This window comes from Natrix helvetica (assembly GCF_964273705.1).
Source record: "Natrix helvetica genome assembly, chromosome: 2".
In the NCBI taxonomy this organism is placed as follows: Eukaryota; Metazoa; Chordata; class Lepidosauria; order Squamata; family Natricidae; genus Natrix; species Natrix helvetica.
In genome coordinates this window covers 139,556,046-139,576,489 of record NC_138552.1, presented here as the reverse complement: position 1 = coordinate 139,576,489, position 20,444 = coordinate 139,556,046, and the positions used below count along the sequence as shown (strand labels likewise).

Here is a 20,444-nt window from a genome sequence, read left to right as displayed (position 1 = left end):
CACTTGCCAAGCAACTTCATGCTTTGGAAGTCACCAAAGCTAGGGAAACACTTTAAAAATTTCATCAGAATATATTTCTTTTAACATCTCAGTAGGGATCCTGGGGGCGGGAGCAGTGCTGAGTTCCTAATCGGTTTACTACCCATTCGTTCGTGCTCATGTGCGCGTGCAAAGCTTCTGCGCATGCGCAGAAGTGTCCAGGCGGGTGGGTGGAGCCTCCCACCACTGCCACTATCAGTTTGGCCGAACCAGAAGCATTCCACCTCTGGGTGGGAGCCTCTTGCACCAAAACATTTTTCAAAAGCTGTAACATTTATTGGAGTACTTTTTACTAGTACAGCCTCTTCAAGTAATATAAAATGAATATAATCCCTAAAGTATAATATTCTGTATGAAAAAGTATGTATTTAAATGTATGTTAAATACATAATGTGGTACCTCCTCCATCTAAGTAACTATTCATGTATTTAAATATTTGAATATCGATTTATTTATGTATTTTTTATGTATTGACTGTACACCGCCCCGAGTCCCTTTTGGGAGAGGGGGCGGTCTATAAATATGAATAAAGTAAAGTAAGTAAGTAAGTACATGAAAGCCCCCCCCCAAAGAGATTTTTAGTTTTGTGTCCTTTTTATTGACATCTTTTTAGCAGATAACAACCAGTACACTTCAGTCGAAAATCTCAATAAACATATGAACTTTCATAGGCAAGATAACGGAGATTCAGATTTTGGGATCACCTGTAAAATAATTTATACTGAATCTTTTATGTGTCGCATGCTTGAGTCTCTCAGAGATTTTTATCAATTAGGTAGCATCTTAACAAAAACAATCCTTCTCCATAACCATCACTAAAATATAAATTAAAACACATAGAGTAGCTTACCAATTGTGTAAAATAATGATTTGAAAGTATTGTTATAACATTTTCAGACTTCACCACACGTTTTTATACTAAGGGACAATGTCTAAGCATGAGCATCTATGGGAGGGGACAAATGATAACATAGGTACAATTACATGAAGCTACTTTTTTATGTACATTAAACAAATAAACAAATTTAGTCACATTCTATTTACCTAACAGACATATGTAATTTTGACATTATGGCTTATAGATCGTTTCTAAAGTTAACACATCTATTCCAATTCTCTTCCATAATTTATACCCAGCATGATCAACTAGGCTGCCTAAGATGGAAAGAAATTTAACACATCTACTGACATCCTGCTCAGGGAAACTGTATTAAGAGTCTGAAAGAGTATGATTTTTACTAGATTAAATTTAGCACATACATTTGACAATCAGCACCAATTGTGGATGTTTTAAGATAACTATATATAGTAAATTAAATAATGTATTATTAAATATATGTAAAACTACATGCTAATTATAGTAAAATTACATACTCATTTTATTATATATTTAATAATTATTTATTTAACAACCGTAAGCTGCTCAGAATTTAGTACAAGATGGGAAGCTATATAAATGTTTGAAATAAACAAAGGCAAAAATCCTGATAGGACACCAGTGTAGTGGCAGGGTTGTTTGTTTGGTGATTATGCTGCCAATATCTATCCTGCTGAGGACCAACTGTTCAAGTCCTTGGGTTTCCTGTTTAGGATAAGTAGGGCTCTCAAAGCACCAGCTCCCTAACTGCATTCAATGAATTAAGTTTATATAACTGAAGAATAAGAAGCAGAAATACTTGAAATACTTGGCTCCTGAAATCATAGTAATGAAAGACAAGTTTCCAGAAGATATCATTTTGGAAATGAGGAAGAATTGAAATGAATAGGTTTATTAACAATTTCAAAACACACAATCAAATAAAAAATGAGATATAATGTTAATATTGATCTAGATTCTGAACTCCAGACTCAATCTTCCCTGAAGCCTAGTCACCGTAAATCCAGCACTCCCAAAGGCCTAGGAATATGAAATGACAGAGAGGGACAACATGAAATATTCTGCTATCTATATCTCAGATTGTGCTAATTCTAGTCTGTCCTCTAATATAGTACACTTCTGATTTTGACATATTTCCAATTTTGACAGAATATGTCTATACTTAGTAAAGAATTCTGTGTTAAAATGCTTATTTTAGTATCTTGAAGAAGAAAGTAATTGCTATACCTTTTTTACATTAAAAATAACTTAAATTAAATTTGCTTTCTCAAAGAAATATATCTGAAACCATTATGTGTCAATTAGTTTGTTACTGCTAGTTTCAGAAATGGTTCAGCAATATTTTTGCACTGATACTGGACTATCTAATGGTACTTCTTTCTTCAGTTCCATGGGTTTGATCATCTTTTGCAATTCAGAAATCCAGTCTGGATCATCATCTGCTTCAAAATCCCTATGAAAATATAAAGAACAATTAAGAAAGGAAAGGGAGATTATCATTTAAAGAAATCCATAACTACTAAATACATATATTTTCTGATTAGAAACCCTCAGGACTCCAAGGAAGTATTTTTACCATTAAAATTATTCTATAAATTCTTTTGTACAATCTATTCTGTTGTCTATAACAGTCAAAATGCATATATAATATGTGCTTGAAAGAGATTATTTTTCTCTGAGGAAAGTTTGGAATGTCTAAAGCAAATATTTATATATTTATGTTCTCTTTAATTTTGCCTATCTGCTTTTTGGAGAACTTTCATTGGTCATACAGCAGCTTTAGGATTCTGTTCTTAATAATTTCAATATTTCTTTTGTACACAAAAACTGCAAGGTATAAATCAAATACTTCTCTGTGCTAGTGGGCTCCTTAAAAATATAGAATAATAAATTTGTAACAACCACTATGTTCTTACATAAAAGGCAGATTGAGTTCAAATGTCATGTTCTGGTGATAACATAATACACGGTATGACAGATCACTCATGAAGACTTCCCATTTTTCATGTTTTAAGAGAGACTATAATTCCATGGGGTTATAATGAAATTCATGTATCATAAAATTTATGATTCAAAATTTGTTCCACATATTACTTGTTATAGTATACCTGCTCCTAAATCAAATTAGGAATTTATCACATTGAGGGACAAGACTTCTGCCGATTGAAACAGAATTGGGGGGGCACAGGGGGAAGAGGTAGAGTTGGGGGGATCTGAATTAAAACTAGATAAATACAACCCACAGTTGAAAAATGGCATGAAGCTACAATTGGATTTTTTATGAGACATGTTTACATTGAAGAAGAATAGAAAAGAATCCCAACAATTAGTTTTTCAAACTGTATTTCAACATACGTGTCCTCTTCATCTGATCTAGGTTCAAGTCTCTCTGCATCCTCCATAAAAGTTTCACCATCTGGTTCATCAGATGCGTTGTTCTCTCCTGTGAGTGGTCCTCTCAGTAGATCATCTGAGGCTTTGATATTTAAAAATCAGTGCAAATATTCATGGTTATTCTATTCCGGTATTTTAAAAATCAGTAAGAAAATCAATAAAACTGTGTCTTGTTCCTTATTTTTTTACATAGCACTTAAGCGCAACTTGCCGATTCCCACTGTCTCCTCATCCACCATCTCTATTCTCATCAGGAGAAATCAATGACCTCATGAAAAGAAACAACCAAACAAGTACTCTATAACTAAGATAACCCTCCCCCACCTGCTCTTTATGTCTTCCATCCAGAGCATCTATGATCCCCATTGCCTGCAAACCATACTAAAACCACCAGCTAACTCTAGCTCCCCCTGAGACTCAGCACCAAGGTTTGATCACATCTTATCCTAAAAACCTCAGAAGGTAGTGAGAGCAAGTAGACCAGTTCATTCTGGAACAGCAGGCAAAAGATTGATCATCGTTGCTGCAGCCAAGAGAGTGGTCTTCTGAAGCTCTGCTATCATTGACACATGATCAACAACAAATCTCTGGGCATTCAGCAATAGCTGATATGTGGCTGTCCTGCTGCTCCACGGTGGGCACATTCACTATTTCCATCACTTTCGCTGCCAACACTATAATCTCTATTTGCCATTTTGGAGAATAGCATCCAGTGCAGTTATAAGGCCAACCACTAGTTCAGCTGAAATGTCAAAAGATGGTTCCACCTTCCCACTGAAAGTGCCATCCAGAAAATTCAAAGCTGGAATTCTTACTATGATGAGAAAAAAAAAGATTTACCTGCTTTGTAGATAGTGTATGTCTTAAAAGCTAAGTTAACATCGGCATTGTGAAGAATATTCATCAAAGTCTGTGAAGGTTCCTTATCCCACTGTTTACGTTTGACATTTTCATCATATTTTCTCACACAGCCACCTAATTAAAAGAACAGAAATATAGTATTACTGGAGAAATTATCCTTTTTCCTATCTCAAACTATAGAACTTAAAATAAACAAATTATTGCTAAAAACCTTCCAGAAAGAATGTTGTAATGTTGTACATACATACCATAAATAAACTTAAGGCCACAAAAAATGAAACTCTTTTATTTAAACCAGTAATTCCCATTTTGGTGGTGGACAAGCAGAAATATATTCAATTTATTTAGCTATTATATGTTTAATGAACCCATGCCAAGGTACAGCTTTGTAGCATGCTCATCTTTTGAAAGAAAGTACACTGAAGCTGACCCATTATGGGTACAATTAATTCACTATCCTAAATTCATTGTTCTAAATCATATGCTTTAGCATCTTTAAAATTAAGTACACATCAGTGTTGTGGCCCAGCAGGAGCCGTTGCAGCTCCCACCAGACTCCGAGAGTGAGGGTCCCTATGAGTCAGCTCTGGAGAATGAGGAGAATCTTGGGCAGGGTTCTGACTCTGAGCAAAGATCGGAGAGTCTGGTTGGCCACCAGGAGGCGCCTGAGGCATGGAGCAGCGGTGAGAGCCAAAGGAGGGGGGCTCCTGATGCTATGCCTTGGAGCAGTGGGGAGGAGTCACGGGACAGTGAATCAGAGATCAGCAGGGAGTTCTTGGACGCTCGTTATCGCCACGCCCACAGACGCAGGGAGCAAGGGCGCAGTTATAAATGTACAACAAAGATGTTGAAACTGCAGTTATAAATGTACAATTACAGTATGTAACAACTTTTTTTCTTACTATTTGCTTTCAATCACAAATGTTTGAAAAGCGTTAATGGGCTCTTGGATAATGTACATTATTCAAGCAGACTCACCTTTTAATGGTTAGTGATGACCCACTAAGAGACTACTTATGGCCGGTGGTGAGATAGTCAATCTAAATAATCATTAAGATCTTGTTTGTAACACATCTCTCAGTGAAGCCAAGTTCAAGATTTTTACACACAGAGAATGACCTGTGTCTGCCCTATCTACTATCCACAGTATATATCGCCAAAAAGGGTAACAACCATCAACCTCAGTTTAGAATGAACCCAATCTTTCTGAACTCTTTGAGAATTACCATCTCTACCCTACTCTTGGTTTCTGCCCTCCCCAAAAGATGCCAAAAGTAGCAGAGAAGTTGGAAACAAATGACACTAAAGCAGGCAAATCATAAACCCACCTAGATTTGAGAAGACAGCATTAATTTAAAACTGACATTGTTTTCTGGAGTCAATTTCTAGTACCATTCCCACCACTCTGATGTCTGGCATCATTCTCCCAGATCAGGGCAAAACCTGTTTCCAGATAAATTAGTGAAATATTATGGATAACCTAAATGCAGAATTATCTAATTAATCAAACAGAACTTTTTTCTCCCTCTGGTTTCCCCTCACACCCTTAAAATAGTATTCTTTTGTCCCAGCTTTTTAAATAATTTGTAGATTTAACAGGTTTGGGGAACCTATTTCTCTTTCCTGCGCACTGACATAAAAATATGCAAGCCAAAAATGGTAATTCCAGTAGCGCTTGGCTGAAGATGTCTGCAATTTTACCTATGGGGGAAACTCACCCACGATTTCATCTGTATTCTCACTCTGTGCTGAAAATGGAGTCCTGAAAGTTTCTCATTCAACATCTGAGTGGTTCTTCTTACACCTCATTGTCTCTTACACAAGCTGAGATTATTGGGGCAGGCGTGGGACAGAATACCATCTTTAAACGTGTCTCTAATGGCAAATAATATAAAATATGCAAATAAAGATGCACATTATCTTACCTGTGTCCTCCATGGTTGCAATACTGGAAGAAAGTAAAGGTGCATTTTCTAAAATTTTGATCACTGTACTGCATCTTCCTTTTTCCCATTTTTGTCTATGATGTTCTGGAAAAAAACAATACAGTCTTTGGAAAAATCTTTTAAAGAAACGCTTTAGGAAAATTTGATAGAATCCTCAAATATTCCCTAACTCTAACAGTATAGTATTTTGTATGGCTGAAATGTGGTTAAACCCTTGAAAAAGAATAATTTTGTAGAAACAACAGTGATTTTTTTTTCATATTAATCTTTATTTCCTACCAATCTGCTTCTAAGGCAGAGGTACCTCCAGCATCCTATTTGTGGACCCCCAGGATCCAGTATCTTGCCATTGACTGGAAACACAAATGACCAAATTTTGTGGTGTAATTTTAGGCATAATGATAATGATAGTGCTGTCTCCCTCTCCTATTTCTGCCTTTAAAATCTAAAATCTAAAAATATGCAAGCCAAAAATGGTAATTCCAGTAGCGCTTGGCTGAAGATGACAATTTGTGATGGCATCCAGGACATCCCTAACCCAACCCTAATATCGTAGAAGTTGTTCTTATCTGTACTAAATGTTTCAGACTTTCAAGAATATATTGGAGAAGCACAAATATCTTCAGGAAGTAGAGAAAAAAATTCCCGTTGAATAATCTTTGGCTCACACAATTCAGATTTTATCTTCTATAACCCTGCCCCATAATTTTAAAAAAAGTTTTAAGCATTAAAATATAAGAAAGTAAAGAAAATTGTAGGATCCAATCAGTGGGACCAGAGTTTTAGTCTTTCGAGCTTTCGGATTAGTGCTCGAGCCTATCCTCAGGGAACTTCTCTCTAGCAGAAGCTGAAGAGTCTGGGTCTGGTCCCAATGACTGACCCAAACTGGATTCTGTAACATCATCCTATGGACACATATATTTGTCTTCATTCATAAACAAAGACTACATTTGGAACTTTAAGGAAAAGGTGTTTGAAAAAAATCTCCACTATGATATACATACCAATCTTCTTTATTGTTTGAAAGTGCAATCCTGTTCAGAAACAAGTCTCACTGAATTGTCAGAAAAGCTTTAATCATCTACATTGGTGGTGTAGGCCACACACTTTTATGAAAACTAATCTCAGACCATGGTCTCCAAACAGATCATTTCTGAATTCAACATATACGGTACCTTTTTGATCCACACTTGTTTTCTTCAATTCCATTTCACTGAAGTTCTTGGAGACGACTTCTGTCACTGAATTCTTGCTTCCTGCACACGTACCAACCTCCTTCTTAAGATTAAGATATCATTATTAACTAAACAACCTAAATAAAGTTGAGAGTCATACTATACTCTATATTATATGAGTAAGCATTCATTTACATAAAAAGACTTTCCTGTGCTCTTATGCTCACTCCACATATGGTCAATATATTTGCTCAGGCTGATCCTTAAAACTCTTTAGCAGATGTAAAAACTGAATATGAGTAAGACAAGGAGGGGGGAAGTATCTACTCTCAGGAGAATCAGGAAAGAAAAATATGTTCTGTGGGAAAAGTCATTTAAATACATCCCTTTTTATCAGGGGAAAAAATTAAACACATTTCTGAATACCAACTATTTAGTAATTAAACGGTATGCTGTCAAAGACAAAAAAGAGTCTTGATCTCAAATGCCAAGTGACATTCACTGTAAAAAAGAATGATTTGGTTTAAGGAAGCGAAGTGCCAGAATAGATTCCTGAAGTACTGTTCGAGAAAGACAAAGCCTGATTGAACATAAAAGTCCATATTCAGGATTATGCTGTGATGATTAGAATGGTAAACAATTATCCACCAGCCCAGTTTAAGATGCTATGATCTTGCTGGAGAGGGATGGGTTACAGAAATATCGGCAGGGACATTGTGAAGAGTGCTCCAATTATCAAGTCTGCTCAGAGTTGAAGTCTGAATGGGCTAGTCCATTTAAAGTGCCTGGGTCATGGTCTTGTGAAATTATCTAGGATGAAATAGTGTGTGACTCTGATGTCATACACTATTTGACATCAAATAGTGATGTGGCAGGATCCTCTAAGCAACGAGGACCGCTACCTGCTTGATAGACCTAGGCCCCTCTTGCACTACTAAAGGTATTTGGGAGGTAACCTATTGCCAAGTTCACACAGTTGTGCAAGCTTCTTTCAGAGAAAAGTGTTTCTTTCAATCTTGTAGATGCTGGTAGTGTACCCCCTCCTCAAAAAGCCATCTTTCGCCTTGGTGATTTGGGATAATTATCAATCCTTTTAAGGAAGTTTTTGAGAAGTGGTTAGAAGGGAGCCAATTATCTAGGTGTATTTCACCCTAGTTTTAGGGTGGATTCAGTATGGAGATGGCATTAGTCACATAGCTGATAGCATCTGATGATGCCAGAATGGTGGTATGTCCATCCTTGTGATTTCTCAGTGGCTTTCAATATGCTCAATCACAGTATCCTGCATCAGCTGCATGGTTTAGGAATTATGGGCAGCATAATTCCTAAACCAAGTTGGTGGTGAATTGGTGGTGAATTCCAGTTGGTGGTGAATTCCAGTCAGTGTAAGCAAGGGGGAGAAGTCTCATAATGAGCCCCTCATCTGTGGGATGCCTCAAAGCTTGATGCACTCTCGCCTCCTATTAACTTCTACAGGAAAACCCTCAATCTTGTGAAAACAAAATGACTGGATTTTTGTCCTCCTCCTCCTCCCAAATCTGGGAATGGAGACTTTTCATTTTTAGATTGGGATTGAGTTGCACTTCCCCATTTAAAACTGCTTCCCAATATGGAGTTATCTCACAGTTCCTGCTCAAAGATCAGGTGGTAGCTGTAGCCAATAGGGCCTCAGCCCAACTACATCCAGTGCATCACATATGCTTGTTTCTAGATTGGGAGGCTTTTCAAATCGTAACCCATACACTAGTCATCTCACAGTTACACCAATGTAATACACTCCATGTGGGACTGTCCTTGGAGACTTCATGGAAACTACAGCTGGTCCAGTTTGCAGTGGAATGGGTAATTTGGGCATGCTTTGATATGCTGATGTGGTACCTTTGGAGAAGAAACTTGGAGAGAGGAACTCATACAAAGACAGCGCTTCCTTAACTCACATTTTTGTGAATGACTGTGGCAACTGTTTCTGCCAAGGAAAAGCTGTAACTTTCTAAAGAGCTGTCACTAGGTACAGCAAGTGTGCCCACATGGGGCATGAAGCACCGTTCCTACCTCTGACCCAAATACAATATTCATTTATATGCTATTACCTCTGGTAATGACGATTGTCCAATACATTTTGACAGGCACTTTCTTGCAAGAATTGTACTAGCTGATGGGCGGTACTTGGGATTCATCTTGAACATCTGCTTTATCAAATAGTGAAGCTCATAGCTATAGTGTGATGGAAGTGGATTGTAGTATCCTTTACATGTCTTAAGTATAAGATGTTTCCAACTCTTAGCCTGAAACTAAATTTAACAAATACAGGAAAAACATACAGTTTAGTAGTACTAACATTTTTAGTTTATTAAAAACTCTACAAAAATTTATTCATATCATTTTTGCACAATTCTAACAGTGCATGATATATTGGAAATAAGAATTATATTGTCAGGAATAAAGGCAGTGCGACAGAAACCAGTGATTCCTAAGCTTGGGAAAACTTGGCAGATATTTTCTGTTATTTGATTTCATTCTTCTCAAAAATAAAAAAATAATCTAGGTGTTTCAGATCAATGAGATTTCTGCTCATAAACATTCTGAATGTGGGATTTAGTCTCTGGGGAGTTAAGATTTGTTTTCGTCTCTGATATGAAACCTGACACTTAAGATATGCTGTATTTTTTGCTTTTCAATCTCACTTATTTCTTTGCATGTTTATTATGTGGCCTACAGGGCTAATTATTAGTGTCATTAGATCAAGCTACATTATGTTGTTCTATACACATTCCAGTATGTATATGTTACAAAATTAAGTGTTGCTCACTGTGGGGAAAACACATAGAAACTGCATATTTTCCTGGAAATAAAACATAAAAAAAGAATACTCACTGGATGTTTTAAGGTACACAGCTCATATAAAACACAGCCCAGAGACCAAATATCACTAGAAAAGCAAGATTTAAATATGTTAGCTTGAGATCACAATTAGTGTGAATAAAAATTCTGCTAAAAGTTTGCTAAAATTTTATTTTATATATTTATTTTGCTAAAAATAAGTTATGAGGTTTTTTTTCTTTTTTCTTTCTAAAGTGCTGCATGAGGAATTAAAAATAGCCATGTCAGATAGAATGTTGGGTACTGCAAAAACATGTATTGTAATGTGAGGCAGTTCTTCCTAATTGTTGTAATCACAAGAGTTTAATATAACAAAATAAAGAATTATAGAAAACAGGGGTTGCTGAACTTTCCCCCCTCTAAACACTAATGAGGAGAAACTAGAAGAGAGAAGCAATAAAGCATTGAAGCAGAAAATAGAAGGAAATCTTAAATAGGCTCTTGAACCCTACCAAAATGTTGTTTTTCTCCCATAGCAAATCAACATGTTAGATGTTGAAATTAAAATGCAACTAGACACGATGACAAATGAGCTCAATTCTGATCCTGCCAATAGAACAAGATTGATGTAATTTAAAGGACAGCATGGAGAAGGTGAAGAGAAAATCTTCTCTTACTCAGTTTCTTACTAGAACATGTTTCCTTTGATTACTATTAATGCTACTATTTTCAATATCAGAATTCTTCCTGAATGAGACTGAGTTTATTTTTTTCAGAAGCAGCATATTCCTACTAAGTTTATTTGGGAGGGATGAGTAAGTATAATTTTAATATCTTCCTGCCAACATTTGAGATAGTAACTTTTGAGTTGTTGTACTGTATTATAGTTTTCTCCTGTGCTATTGATTCTTTTATTGGCAGCCTAGCCTCTTAAATGTAGGAAAGGAAGGTTGCAATTGATTGATTAATTGATTGATTAATTCTCTTATTTAGAGGATCACTTGATTATGATCACTTGGTGGTATCAAATCAAACGTGTTATTATCGTCACCGATTAAAAAATTATACAGTAACGTAACAAAAGTTAATAGATGGAGAGAAAAAGTCAAACTACTAAATGGTTTCTCCAAAGAGGAGTTTCTATTTATGGGCTGTAAACATGCACTTAGTAATTTAAACACCATATTAAAAAATCAGTCCAATAGGATCTGTTTGCTCCACCCAAGAATGTTTTCTTGAGCAGTCAGGCTCCATGTCACATAACCAAGATACTTATATAATTGTTTCTAAATTTGGGGGGGACATTAACTCTAACATGCTATAAGGATCCCCCTCAGATTTGAGGTTATTAAAACTTCCTTATGAAGTTATCTTTTGTATAGAATACATTCCCCCCTACTTACATTATTTAAAAATATTTTAAAGAAAATTCATTTTTTAAGTTCTATCTGTTATTCCTTGCCACAAATGCATAAAAATATTTAATTTGGAATTATGTTTGTAAATTGAGTAATCTTCTCAAATTGTGAGCACTTTATACAATTTTTCCATTAGTTCTCCAATATTAGAGAGTTTTAAAATCAAGAACCTTATAGATTTTGATTAATTCTTACCTTTTATTGTTGTATGGCAAATTCTCCCAAATTTCTGGAGGCACATAATAAGGGGTCCCTACATATGAACAAGCATATGCCATGGGGCTAGTCCAAAAACAAATATAAATGTTAGTGATGAACTGATGAATATTCCAACAGCAACCAGCTATTAGATTTTTTTTAAGTCAAAACAAATTTCTAGGCACAATTTAACATATACTTGCCTTTTAAGAAGAACTGCAGATCCAAAGTCTCCCAGTTTTATTTTTCCATTTTGTGTGAGAAATACATTCTATATTATGAAACAGAAATAAGATGGATTTCATTCTCTGTACAGTGTATTACCATTTGTATTTATAGCATCAGCCCTATTTTATGACCCTATTAATAGTACGGTATATACTGTTTAATTCCATGTTCTAGATTAAGGTTCATTAATAAATATAATTAATGCTTTTCATTATTATGGTTCATCACACAGAATGAATCAATCAGATATTTAGCCTGGATCTCACATTTTTATCCACCCATTGAGTCCTTGGGTAGGCAGTTGATGTTGTTTGATGGTGTTAAAGATATTGTTGCAGAATGGAAGCTGTTCCCAATGAAACTGCCTTTTGCAATTGACTGACTCATTTTGCCAATGCCAATGGCTCCAGATGTTTTGGGATTGAAGTTGAACCCAAGATGCCCTTGCTTTCTTCTTCCTCTTACTACTATTATTTCCAAATATTAATCACGATGTCCCAACTCATCTTAAATTGAAAACTCCCTTAGTAAATCACATTAAAAAGAATTAACTTATTTCAGATGATGAACCTCACACAAATGGACTTCAAATAATCTCTATACTTATCTCATTGGACAAAGCACATACCTCTATTTGACTGTGAACTTGGACTCAAACAAGAGAGACAGGCCATTCTGGAGGCAGGGGACACATTTGGAATTTTGAGACCATGTTCAGGGAGCACGGTCAATGAATAAGTTCCCTATTTTAGAATATCTGTCAAAGTGGATATTACCAGTAATAACTCATTCATTTATCAGAAAGTAACCAGCTCTCTGCATTACGATACCAATTAGAAATTTATGGAGCATGGATCACCCTGATATTAAAGGCTTGTGCCTTGATATGCAGTATGAAAACTATTGATTTATTTCAATTAACATAATATTTTATTTAATTTAAGTCAATAAGGAATCCAGTGAGCATGAACAGAGATGCCTTGGAAAATACTGGTACCCTTTGTTATAGGTATGTGTGTGGTTTGATAAAAAAGGGAATACATATAAATATTTGTACATAATTAAAGCAATAATAAACTGACATTTATAGTAAAGATGGTTTTATAGTTTTCAACTTTCTAAACAGGAAATGCCTGGTAGTAATTTTATAGTAAAACCTACTGAGGAAATTCAAATTACCTTTGATTTGATATCTCTGTGCAATATATGTTTCTCATGAATATAATTTACACCCAAACAAATTTGTGCAAACCATTTAAGTATCTGTGAGAGAGACAAAATACAGCAAATGAAAAGGAACTGAACTATAAAAGCAAGTACTCTACAATGATATTGGTCAGTAGCCATACAATTTGATACAATATGTGAAATCAAGCAACTACTTCAAAATATTCTACTGCTAATCTGCATTGGTACTGTGGATACTACTAATTCAGTCCTTAGTTTATATATGAACCTGGTTAATCTCCAAGAAGTTTTAAATTGGATTCTATGGTGGAACATTGAAACATGTTCCACCATAGAAATGATACTTTACTGCATCTAAAAATGTTTCATTAAACCCTTATTCAAACCTGAAATCAAAAGAAGTGTATATGGATACCATCTACAGTAGGGTGTCCCCGTCCCCCCGTCCCGTCTGTGGACTGGTACAGGGCCACAGCATGCCAGAAACCAGTCTGCGCAACAAGCGAACCTCCATCCGTGGGATACAGGCAGCACATGAAACCATGCCCCTTCCGGTGTATGGAAAAACCTTTCTCCATGGAACCGGTCCCTGGTGCCCAAAAGGTTGAGGGCCACTGATCTACATTTCCAGATTCTAAAAGATGAAAACAGTCCTTTATCTTTTACAAATACAGCCATGCAAAATATGTACAAAAAACAAAATATAATTTTGAAGTGATTTATTCTTTAAAATATTTACTTTTCAAAATGAAAAGTTATAAATTCTGCCTGATCTGCCATGCTGATATAAAAGATTGTGTAATATTGTATAAAGAAACTTTCTACAGGGACACTAAAGTATTAGTGTCCCTGTAGAAAGAGAACTGTGTTTAGCTGCAGAAGCTAAAATGCAGGAGTTTGGAGCATCTTTCCAGACTAACAAATTTTACCTGATTAAGGGACATGTGGCTCTCAAAAATGGATGCCATTTCATAACACTGGTTAATTGGAAAAGCTGATACCAATTTCCTGGTTTTGGGCTGTAAGTGGCATAATCATGAAAATATTATCCCTTTTACTTTGTACTTTATATTCTTTGTATTTAGTTCTACCTTAAAACATTTTTGGTCTACTACTATGATTACAACTATAAATCAAGGGGTGTTAATAAAGGAGAGACTATTTCTCTACAGCCTATGAACACCTACCCCAACATTCATCAAAGTTTCCCATTTCAATTATTTAAAAATTTAAATATATTTGGATTCTTACCATATCTTCAGGAAACAATTTCCCCTTCTGAAATTTAATCTTTTGTAAGAGATCTCCGCCATCACAATATTCCATCACTATATGCAAATGTCCATCGGCTAATTTTTAAATAATTTTAAAATTCATTAGTATTACATCAAGTGAAATGTAACGAAGAGTAAACATCAACAAGATGAAAAGACATTTGCAATTCAGCAAATTGAATCATGCAATTATAACATGTAATATTAATTATTAAAATGCGCATATTTACCTTCAAAAGAGTCTGCATACATTACAATATTTGGATGATTCATTTTAGCCAATATTATAGATTCATTCCAGGACTTTTCTATATGGAAGACAGACTAAAAATATATTACTTGTAAGTTTTAAAAAATCATTATTTTATACTTTCCTTATTGTATTTTTTGCTTTTGCTCATCAAGGTGGCTTTATATTTATGAATATACTAAAATAATATTTTTAAACCAATTTAAAAGCATCCTTCAAAAGAAATTTACAGCAGCGAGAGAAAAAATCACAAAGAACCAACCATTTAGCAAAGGGAATCAGTATATAAAATTAAGCAAAAATTTGATAAAAAGCAAATGAAAAAGGTTATTTAACAAGACATTGCCACCAGAACAAAGAAAGTTAGAGAGCAGAGCAATTTCTTGAGATAACAAGGTCCTCGTTCAGGGCACCAGTAATGCAAAAGTTGTCTTATTATTTATTATCAATCAAATATCTGAAGGCAATGGTAGTTGTTAAATGGGGATCAGCTACGGTAATTATAAATGTTTCATCTCAGATGAAACTGAGAACTCACGAGACAAAAGTTTTAACCATAATCTCTTGGTATCCTGGGCTTGGTTTGGGCACAATCTTATACCAGAAATTATTAAACTAGCTTGCTTCCATGATCCTTGAAGGTAGCATTCTTTAAGCAAAGGTACCTGGATGGAAATTATTCTTGTTGGACAAGCAATATACTCTTAGTAATAGGTGGTTCCACAGATATCTTTCTTGAACCATAAAGAGTTTTAAGGGTAACAACAAACACTTTGAATTGTACATGAAAGCCAATTGACAAGTATTGCAATGCTCTAACTAGTGGGATTATATGGGTAAAAGAGAAGAATTTAGGGAAGGAAGTAGTTACCTTGGGAAGTCTTATCTCTTTCATTGCATACTTCTGTCTTGTGCTTTTATGCTGGACTAAGAGGACTCTACCAAATGATCCTTCCCCAAGTTCCATTAGTACATTGTAATTCTCCATGATAATCAAACTGCTTCAGTTTTTGTCTTCAGAAAGCTCAGCAGGTTCAATGTTTCCTTTCACCAAAATTTCCTAGTAACAAGTATCAAAATAATAAAAGACATGGTTATCAATTCATCTTTATGCTATACTCCATTTCTCTCTCTCCAACTTCAAAACTAAAAGCTTTGCAAATTATTAAAGTATTTATATACCGTATTTTTCAGAGTATAAGACGCACCTTTTTTCCTCAAAAAAGAGGCTGAAAATCTGGGTGCATCTTATACATCGAATATAGCATTTTTTTGCCTCCCGAAGCCCCGTCCCCTTCGCAAAAATCGCAGTGCATACCCTTATGGAGGCTTTCAGAGAGCTCCTGGGGGCTGGGGAGGGCAGAAATGAGCAAAAAATGGTTTTGCCACCCCAGTCTCCCAGCAGTACTCTATAGGTCTTCACAAGGCTATGCATGCAATTTTTTTGACAAAAAACGGGCCTGTTTTCGTGAAAAACGGGCCATTTTTTGCTCGTTTTTGCACCCCCCAGGAGCACTATGCAAGCCCCCCCCCAAGGCTATTCGTGCCTTTTATTTGAAAAAAAAAGGACCCATTTTGGGGAGGTTGTTTTTTAGGTTTTTTTAGTTTAGTTTTTTCCTTTCGGAAAGCTCTTTAGAGTGATTGATGAGAATTAGATTGATTAAGTGCTGTACCGGCAGAAACAAATCTTAGGTGCTGCAGGTTGTCAGCGGTTTTCTTCTCCAGCACACGGATAAATAGACCTGGAAGCATCTACCTACCTACCTACTCTCTCTCTCTACCTACCTACTGTATTTCTCTCTCTCTCTCTCTCTCCCTACTCTCTCTCTCTCTCCCTACCTACCTACTGTATTTCTCTCTCTCTCTATCCCTCTATGTACCTACCTACCTACCTACCTATTCTCTCCCTACCTACTGTATTTCTCTCTCTCTCTCTCTCTCTCTCTCCTTCTACCTACCTACCTACCTACTCTCTCTCTACCTACCTACTGTATTTCTCTCTCTCTCTCTACCTACCTACCTACTCTCTTTCTCTCTCCCTACCTACCTACTGTATTTCTCTCTCTCTCTCTCCCTCTACCTACCTACCTACCTACCTACCTACCTACTCTCTACCTACCTATTTCTCTCTCTCTCCCTCTACCTACCTACCTACCTACTCTCTCTCTACCTACCTACTGTATTTCTCTCTCTCTCTACCTACCTACCTACTCTCTCTCTCTCTCCCTACCTACCTACTGTATTTCTCTTCTCTCTCCCTCCCTCTACCTACCTACCTACCCTCTCTCTACCTACCTACTGTATTTCTCTATCTACCTACCTACCTACTCTCTCTCTCTCACCTACCTTTCTTTCTCTCTCTCTAACCCTCTACCTACCTACCTACCTACCTACCTACCTACCTACTCTCTCTCCCTACCTACCTACCTACTGTATTTCTCTCTCTCCCGCTCTCTTCCTCTATCTACCTACTTTTTTTTTTAATTTGCCTCTTCAAACCCTTGGTGAGTCTTATACTCCTCTGTGTCTTATGCTCTGAAAAATACGGTACTTATATGTATAACCAGTAATTATCCAATTTAGCTATTTTTCCAATCTGCTAACTGAAGACCTCTGGATAATGCAGATCTCTTTATTTAACCCTACACTCTTTGGTTTCCCTTGATGGAAGTGATTTTTCCAAAAATATATAAATGAAATATAATAGGAATAACTCCTACACCACCAAGCAGAATAATCTCAAGACATCAGATTTCCAAGAGATGCATAGACAGCTATTACAAGCTGCAGTGTCATCAAAATCATGAGATTATTATGTAAAAAATACATTATTTTTATCAATCATGTCCCAATATGTGATGCAAATACCTGGTGACATCACGTCACCATTTTCCTGCTTTATACTCTTATCTCTGTAAAGAAATTTAAATATTAGTCAACTTCAATGAGTGAACCCAATTAATCCTTTTCTTGGGCAACATTCAATCTACTTCTAAGTATGTCTCTGTTTCTTCATCCAATTCTGATAGATCAAGGAGATAATTTTGGGGCATTGTGCTTGTGTTCAGCCATAATCGTTAAACTGAAACCCATATCAATCATGTCTATAGGTAGTCCTTGACTTATGACCACAACTGGAACTAGCAAGATGGCTGTTAAGTGAGTTGTGCCCAATTTTACCACTTTTTTGCCATGGTTGTTAAGTGAATCACATGGTCATTAAGCGAATCCAATTCCCCGAATTGACTATGTTGTCAAAAGCTGGCTGGAAAGCTCGTAAATGATGATCCTAGGACAATACAACTGGACAATGTAACTGTCATAAATACTTGCTTGGTGGCCAAGCACCCAAGTTGTGATCAACCCCAAAGGCAGCAGTTACACTACTACACCAAGAAAATGAAGGACAGAGTGTTGACCAACATAGGGCATTTTTTCAGCGCCGCACCCCCCCCCCCCAAATCCACACACACACAGGATTTCGGAAGTAGGTGGAATACAAACCCGAAGTGCAGTAGGCTTTATTTCCTTCGCTTTAGCTCTACAAGAGCAAGAAATGTAGAGACTATCATTAATAGCGTTTTTCACTCTCAGTAAGAGACATGCCGGTTCTGAATGCAGTCGCTGGCTCGGGAGGCAAAGGACACGAACTGTTCCAACCCCTCCTTTCAGGCACGCGAGGGCGGAGGCTGAACGTCGTGAAGAAACCTCAAACTCATCCCTGCATTCAGCTAGTAATTCTCACCCTACATTCCCGTTCAGGGAAGCCAGTTCCGCTGATGGGAGAAAAGGGAGCTTTTTTTCCTCTTTTGACTGAGGCAGCCGTAAAGTAGGGATCCTGTTCTTACTAGTATACTTTACATGCACGCAACCGGCTCGCAATGGCCCTCTCTCTGACGACGCCCGCCCGCTCCCCGGTGGCCTACGAGACGCTGCAAATTCTGATCGAGCGATTCTTTGCACCTCTCGGCCCAGCGAGGTCAGCGGCGTAGACAAAGTACAGAGGGTGGAGGCAATGGTCCCGAGGGCGTGGTTTCGATGGAAAGCACAAAGCTTTGTTTTGCAAGAGGGGTAGAAGGTCGCCGACAGAAGCTAGGTTTCCTCCGAGTAGATTTTCTCCCAAGGATCCCTTTAGAACTGATTTTGATCATGAACTTTTTGGTAAACTCATAAACTACTAGCTTGTTGCTGCTCACGGGGTTGTGTTAATGGAGCCCGTTTCAATCATAGGGAGGTCAAGTGCTGGGAATAAAAGAAGGGGTTCTGTCAGTGGTGGGTTTCAAAAAAATTTAAGACCTCTTCTGTAGGTGTGGCTGCTTTGTGGGAGTGGCTTGCTATCCATGTGACCGGGTGAGCATGGCCAACTTGTAAAATGTGGTGAGATTCATTTAACAACGCTCTTGCTTAGCAACCAAAATGCTGGCTCAGAAACTCTGGCATTTGAAGCACGCAAGTCTTAAAGCTGTCAAGTTACAAGACCCTTGCACCCCTAACCCTTTAGAAAAAAAAAACCTAGGGGTGTTCAAACTTGACAGCTTTAAGACTTATGGACTTCAACTCCCAGAATTCCTCCTCTCGCTCTTCATCTTGATGATGTACAGACGGGCTGTGGGTGGGAGTTGGAACCGGTTCTAAACTTCACTGTAGATTTGTGGAACCTCTTCTATAGAAGAGGTTAGAACTGGCAGAACCCAACCCTGGGTTCTGTGTTTGAACTGCCCCCTCCCCCCAATACACACACCCAAACCCTGCTATGCTGCTTCCCCGGGCTGGTGGTGGGAGTTTCCTGAGTCTATGCGAAGACAGTATGGGTCCCATGAAGTCACCCAAGGCATGGTCATCTCCAGCTGCCCACTTGCATTGGGCAGTCATATGGGAAGGAGCTGGAGGCAGAGGGTCACAATGGCAAAATCCCACTTTGCAGAAGCAGTGATTTCTACCCAAAACAAATATGGACAATATGAAGTGACTGAGGAAGAGCTGAAGAACTTTTGGAGCATTATGATAATGAGGCTAACTAATGGCATGAAGAGATTAAAACCCTGAAGATGTCTGCTTGTTGATGTTGCCATACATTAAAAGACCATCAAAGCTGTAAAGGCAAAATTACAATGAGAACATGGGAAAGCTCAACACAATGAATAAAATGAATTGATTACACATTGAATCTTAAGCATCAATAAACTGAAATGGTCTGGAATCAGGTAGTTTCAATTAAGAGGATAGTTTTACTATTCAGGACATGAAAAACAAAGGAATGTCATTGCTTTCATAGTCAAGGCAGTTAATGGACAAATAATACCAATTAACCTTTAATATGAAGGTTACCCTAGTTTATGATGGAAAGGAATGCAATGAATTTTGCGAGTTCAGATGTACTGCTTGTGGATAGAAGCTAGTATGCCAAGATTGAAAATATTGAGGAAAATGTGTGGTCTAAGAAACTGAAATGATACAGGATTATTTACCAATTTACGTCAATCTAACTATTTCAGTGTTAATACAATCTTCAAAAAACCAGACACCTATGCAAAAGGAATGCCACTAGATAGAGGATACAGAAACCAAATTGACTGCTGATACACTTATCCACTTTGACATCAATAGTGATAAGAGCTACTGGTAGAACCCATCCTGCTGAAGTTGTTGGGCAGTTTGGCAAGGGCAAATTGGCAGTGGTTAGAAATCTTTTCTACTTCTAGATGATCTTCCAGGAAGTGCAATTACTGACATCCAATTGTTTTGCAAATATTTAAAATTCATTCCCAGCCTCATT

The 20,444-nt window shown here is 37.0% G+C and overlaps 1 protein-coding gene across 4 annotated transcripts; it reads right to left on the bottom strand.

Moving 5' to 3' along the window:
• Positions 1-1,773: 1,773 nt before the first annotated feature.
• On the bottom strand, positions 1,774-18,961 carry NEK3 (NIMA related kinase 3). Of its 4 annotated transcripts, none has more exons than XM_081945260.1 (14): positions 18,173-18,961; positions 15,540-15,728; positions 14,649-14,742; positions 14,396-14,493; positions 13,136-13,219; positions 11,932-11,999; positions 11,726-11,812; positions 10,167-10,221; positions 9,383-9,583; positions 7,293-7,395; positions 6,097-6,201; positions 4,151-4,285; positions 3,272-3,392; positions 1,774-2,369 (listed from the first exon to the last, which is right to left on the bottom strand). In XM_081945260.1, exons 2-14 carry the CDS (start codon positions 15,654-15,656, stop codon positions 2,249-2,251), a joined length of 1,389 nt encoding a protein of 462 aa, XP_081801386.1. In that variant the 5' UTR covers positions 15,657-15,728; positions 18,173-18,961; the 3' UTR covers positions 1,774-2,248. The 4 variants fall into 4 exon arrangements, with proteins under 4 accessions (XP_081801386.1, XP_081801388.1, XP_081801387.1 ...); XM_081945262.1 differs by having other exon boundaries at positions 7,293-7,392; XM_081945261.1 differs by having other exon boundaries at positions 15,540-15,729; positions 18,595-18,961.
• Positions 18,962-20,444: the final 1,483 nt, after the last annotated feature.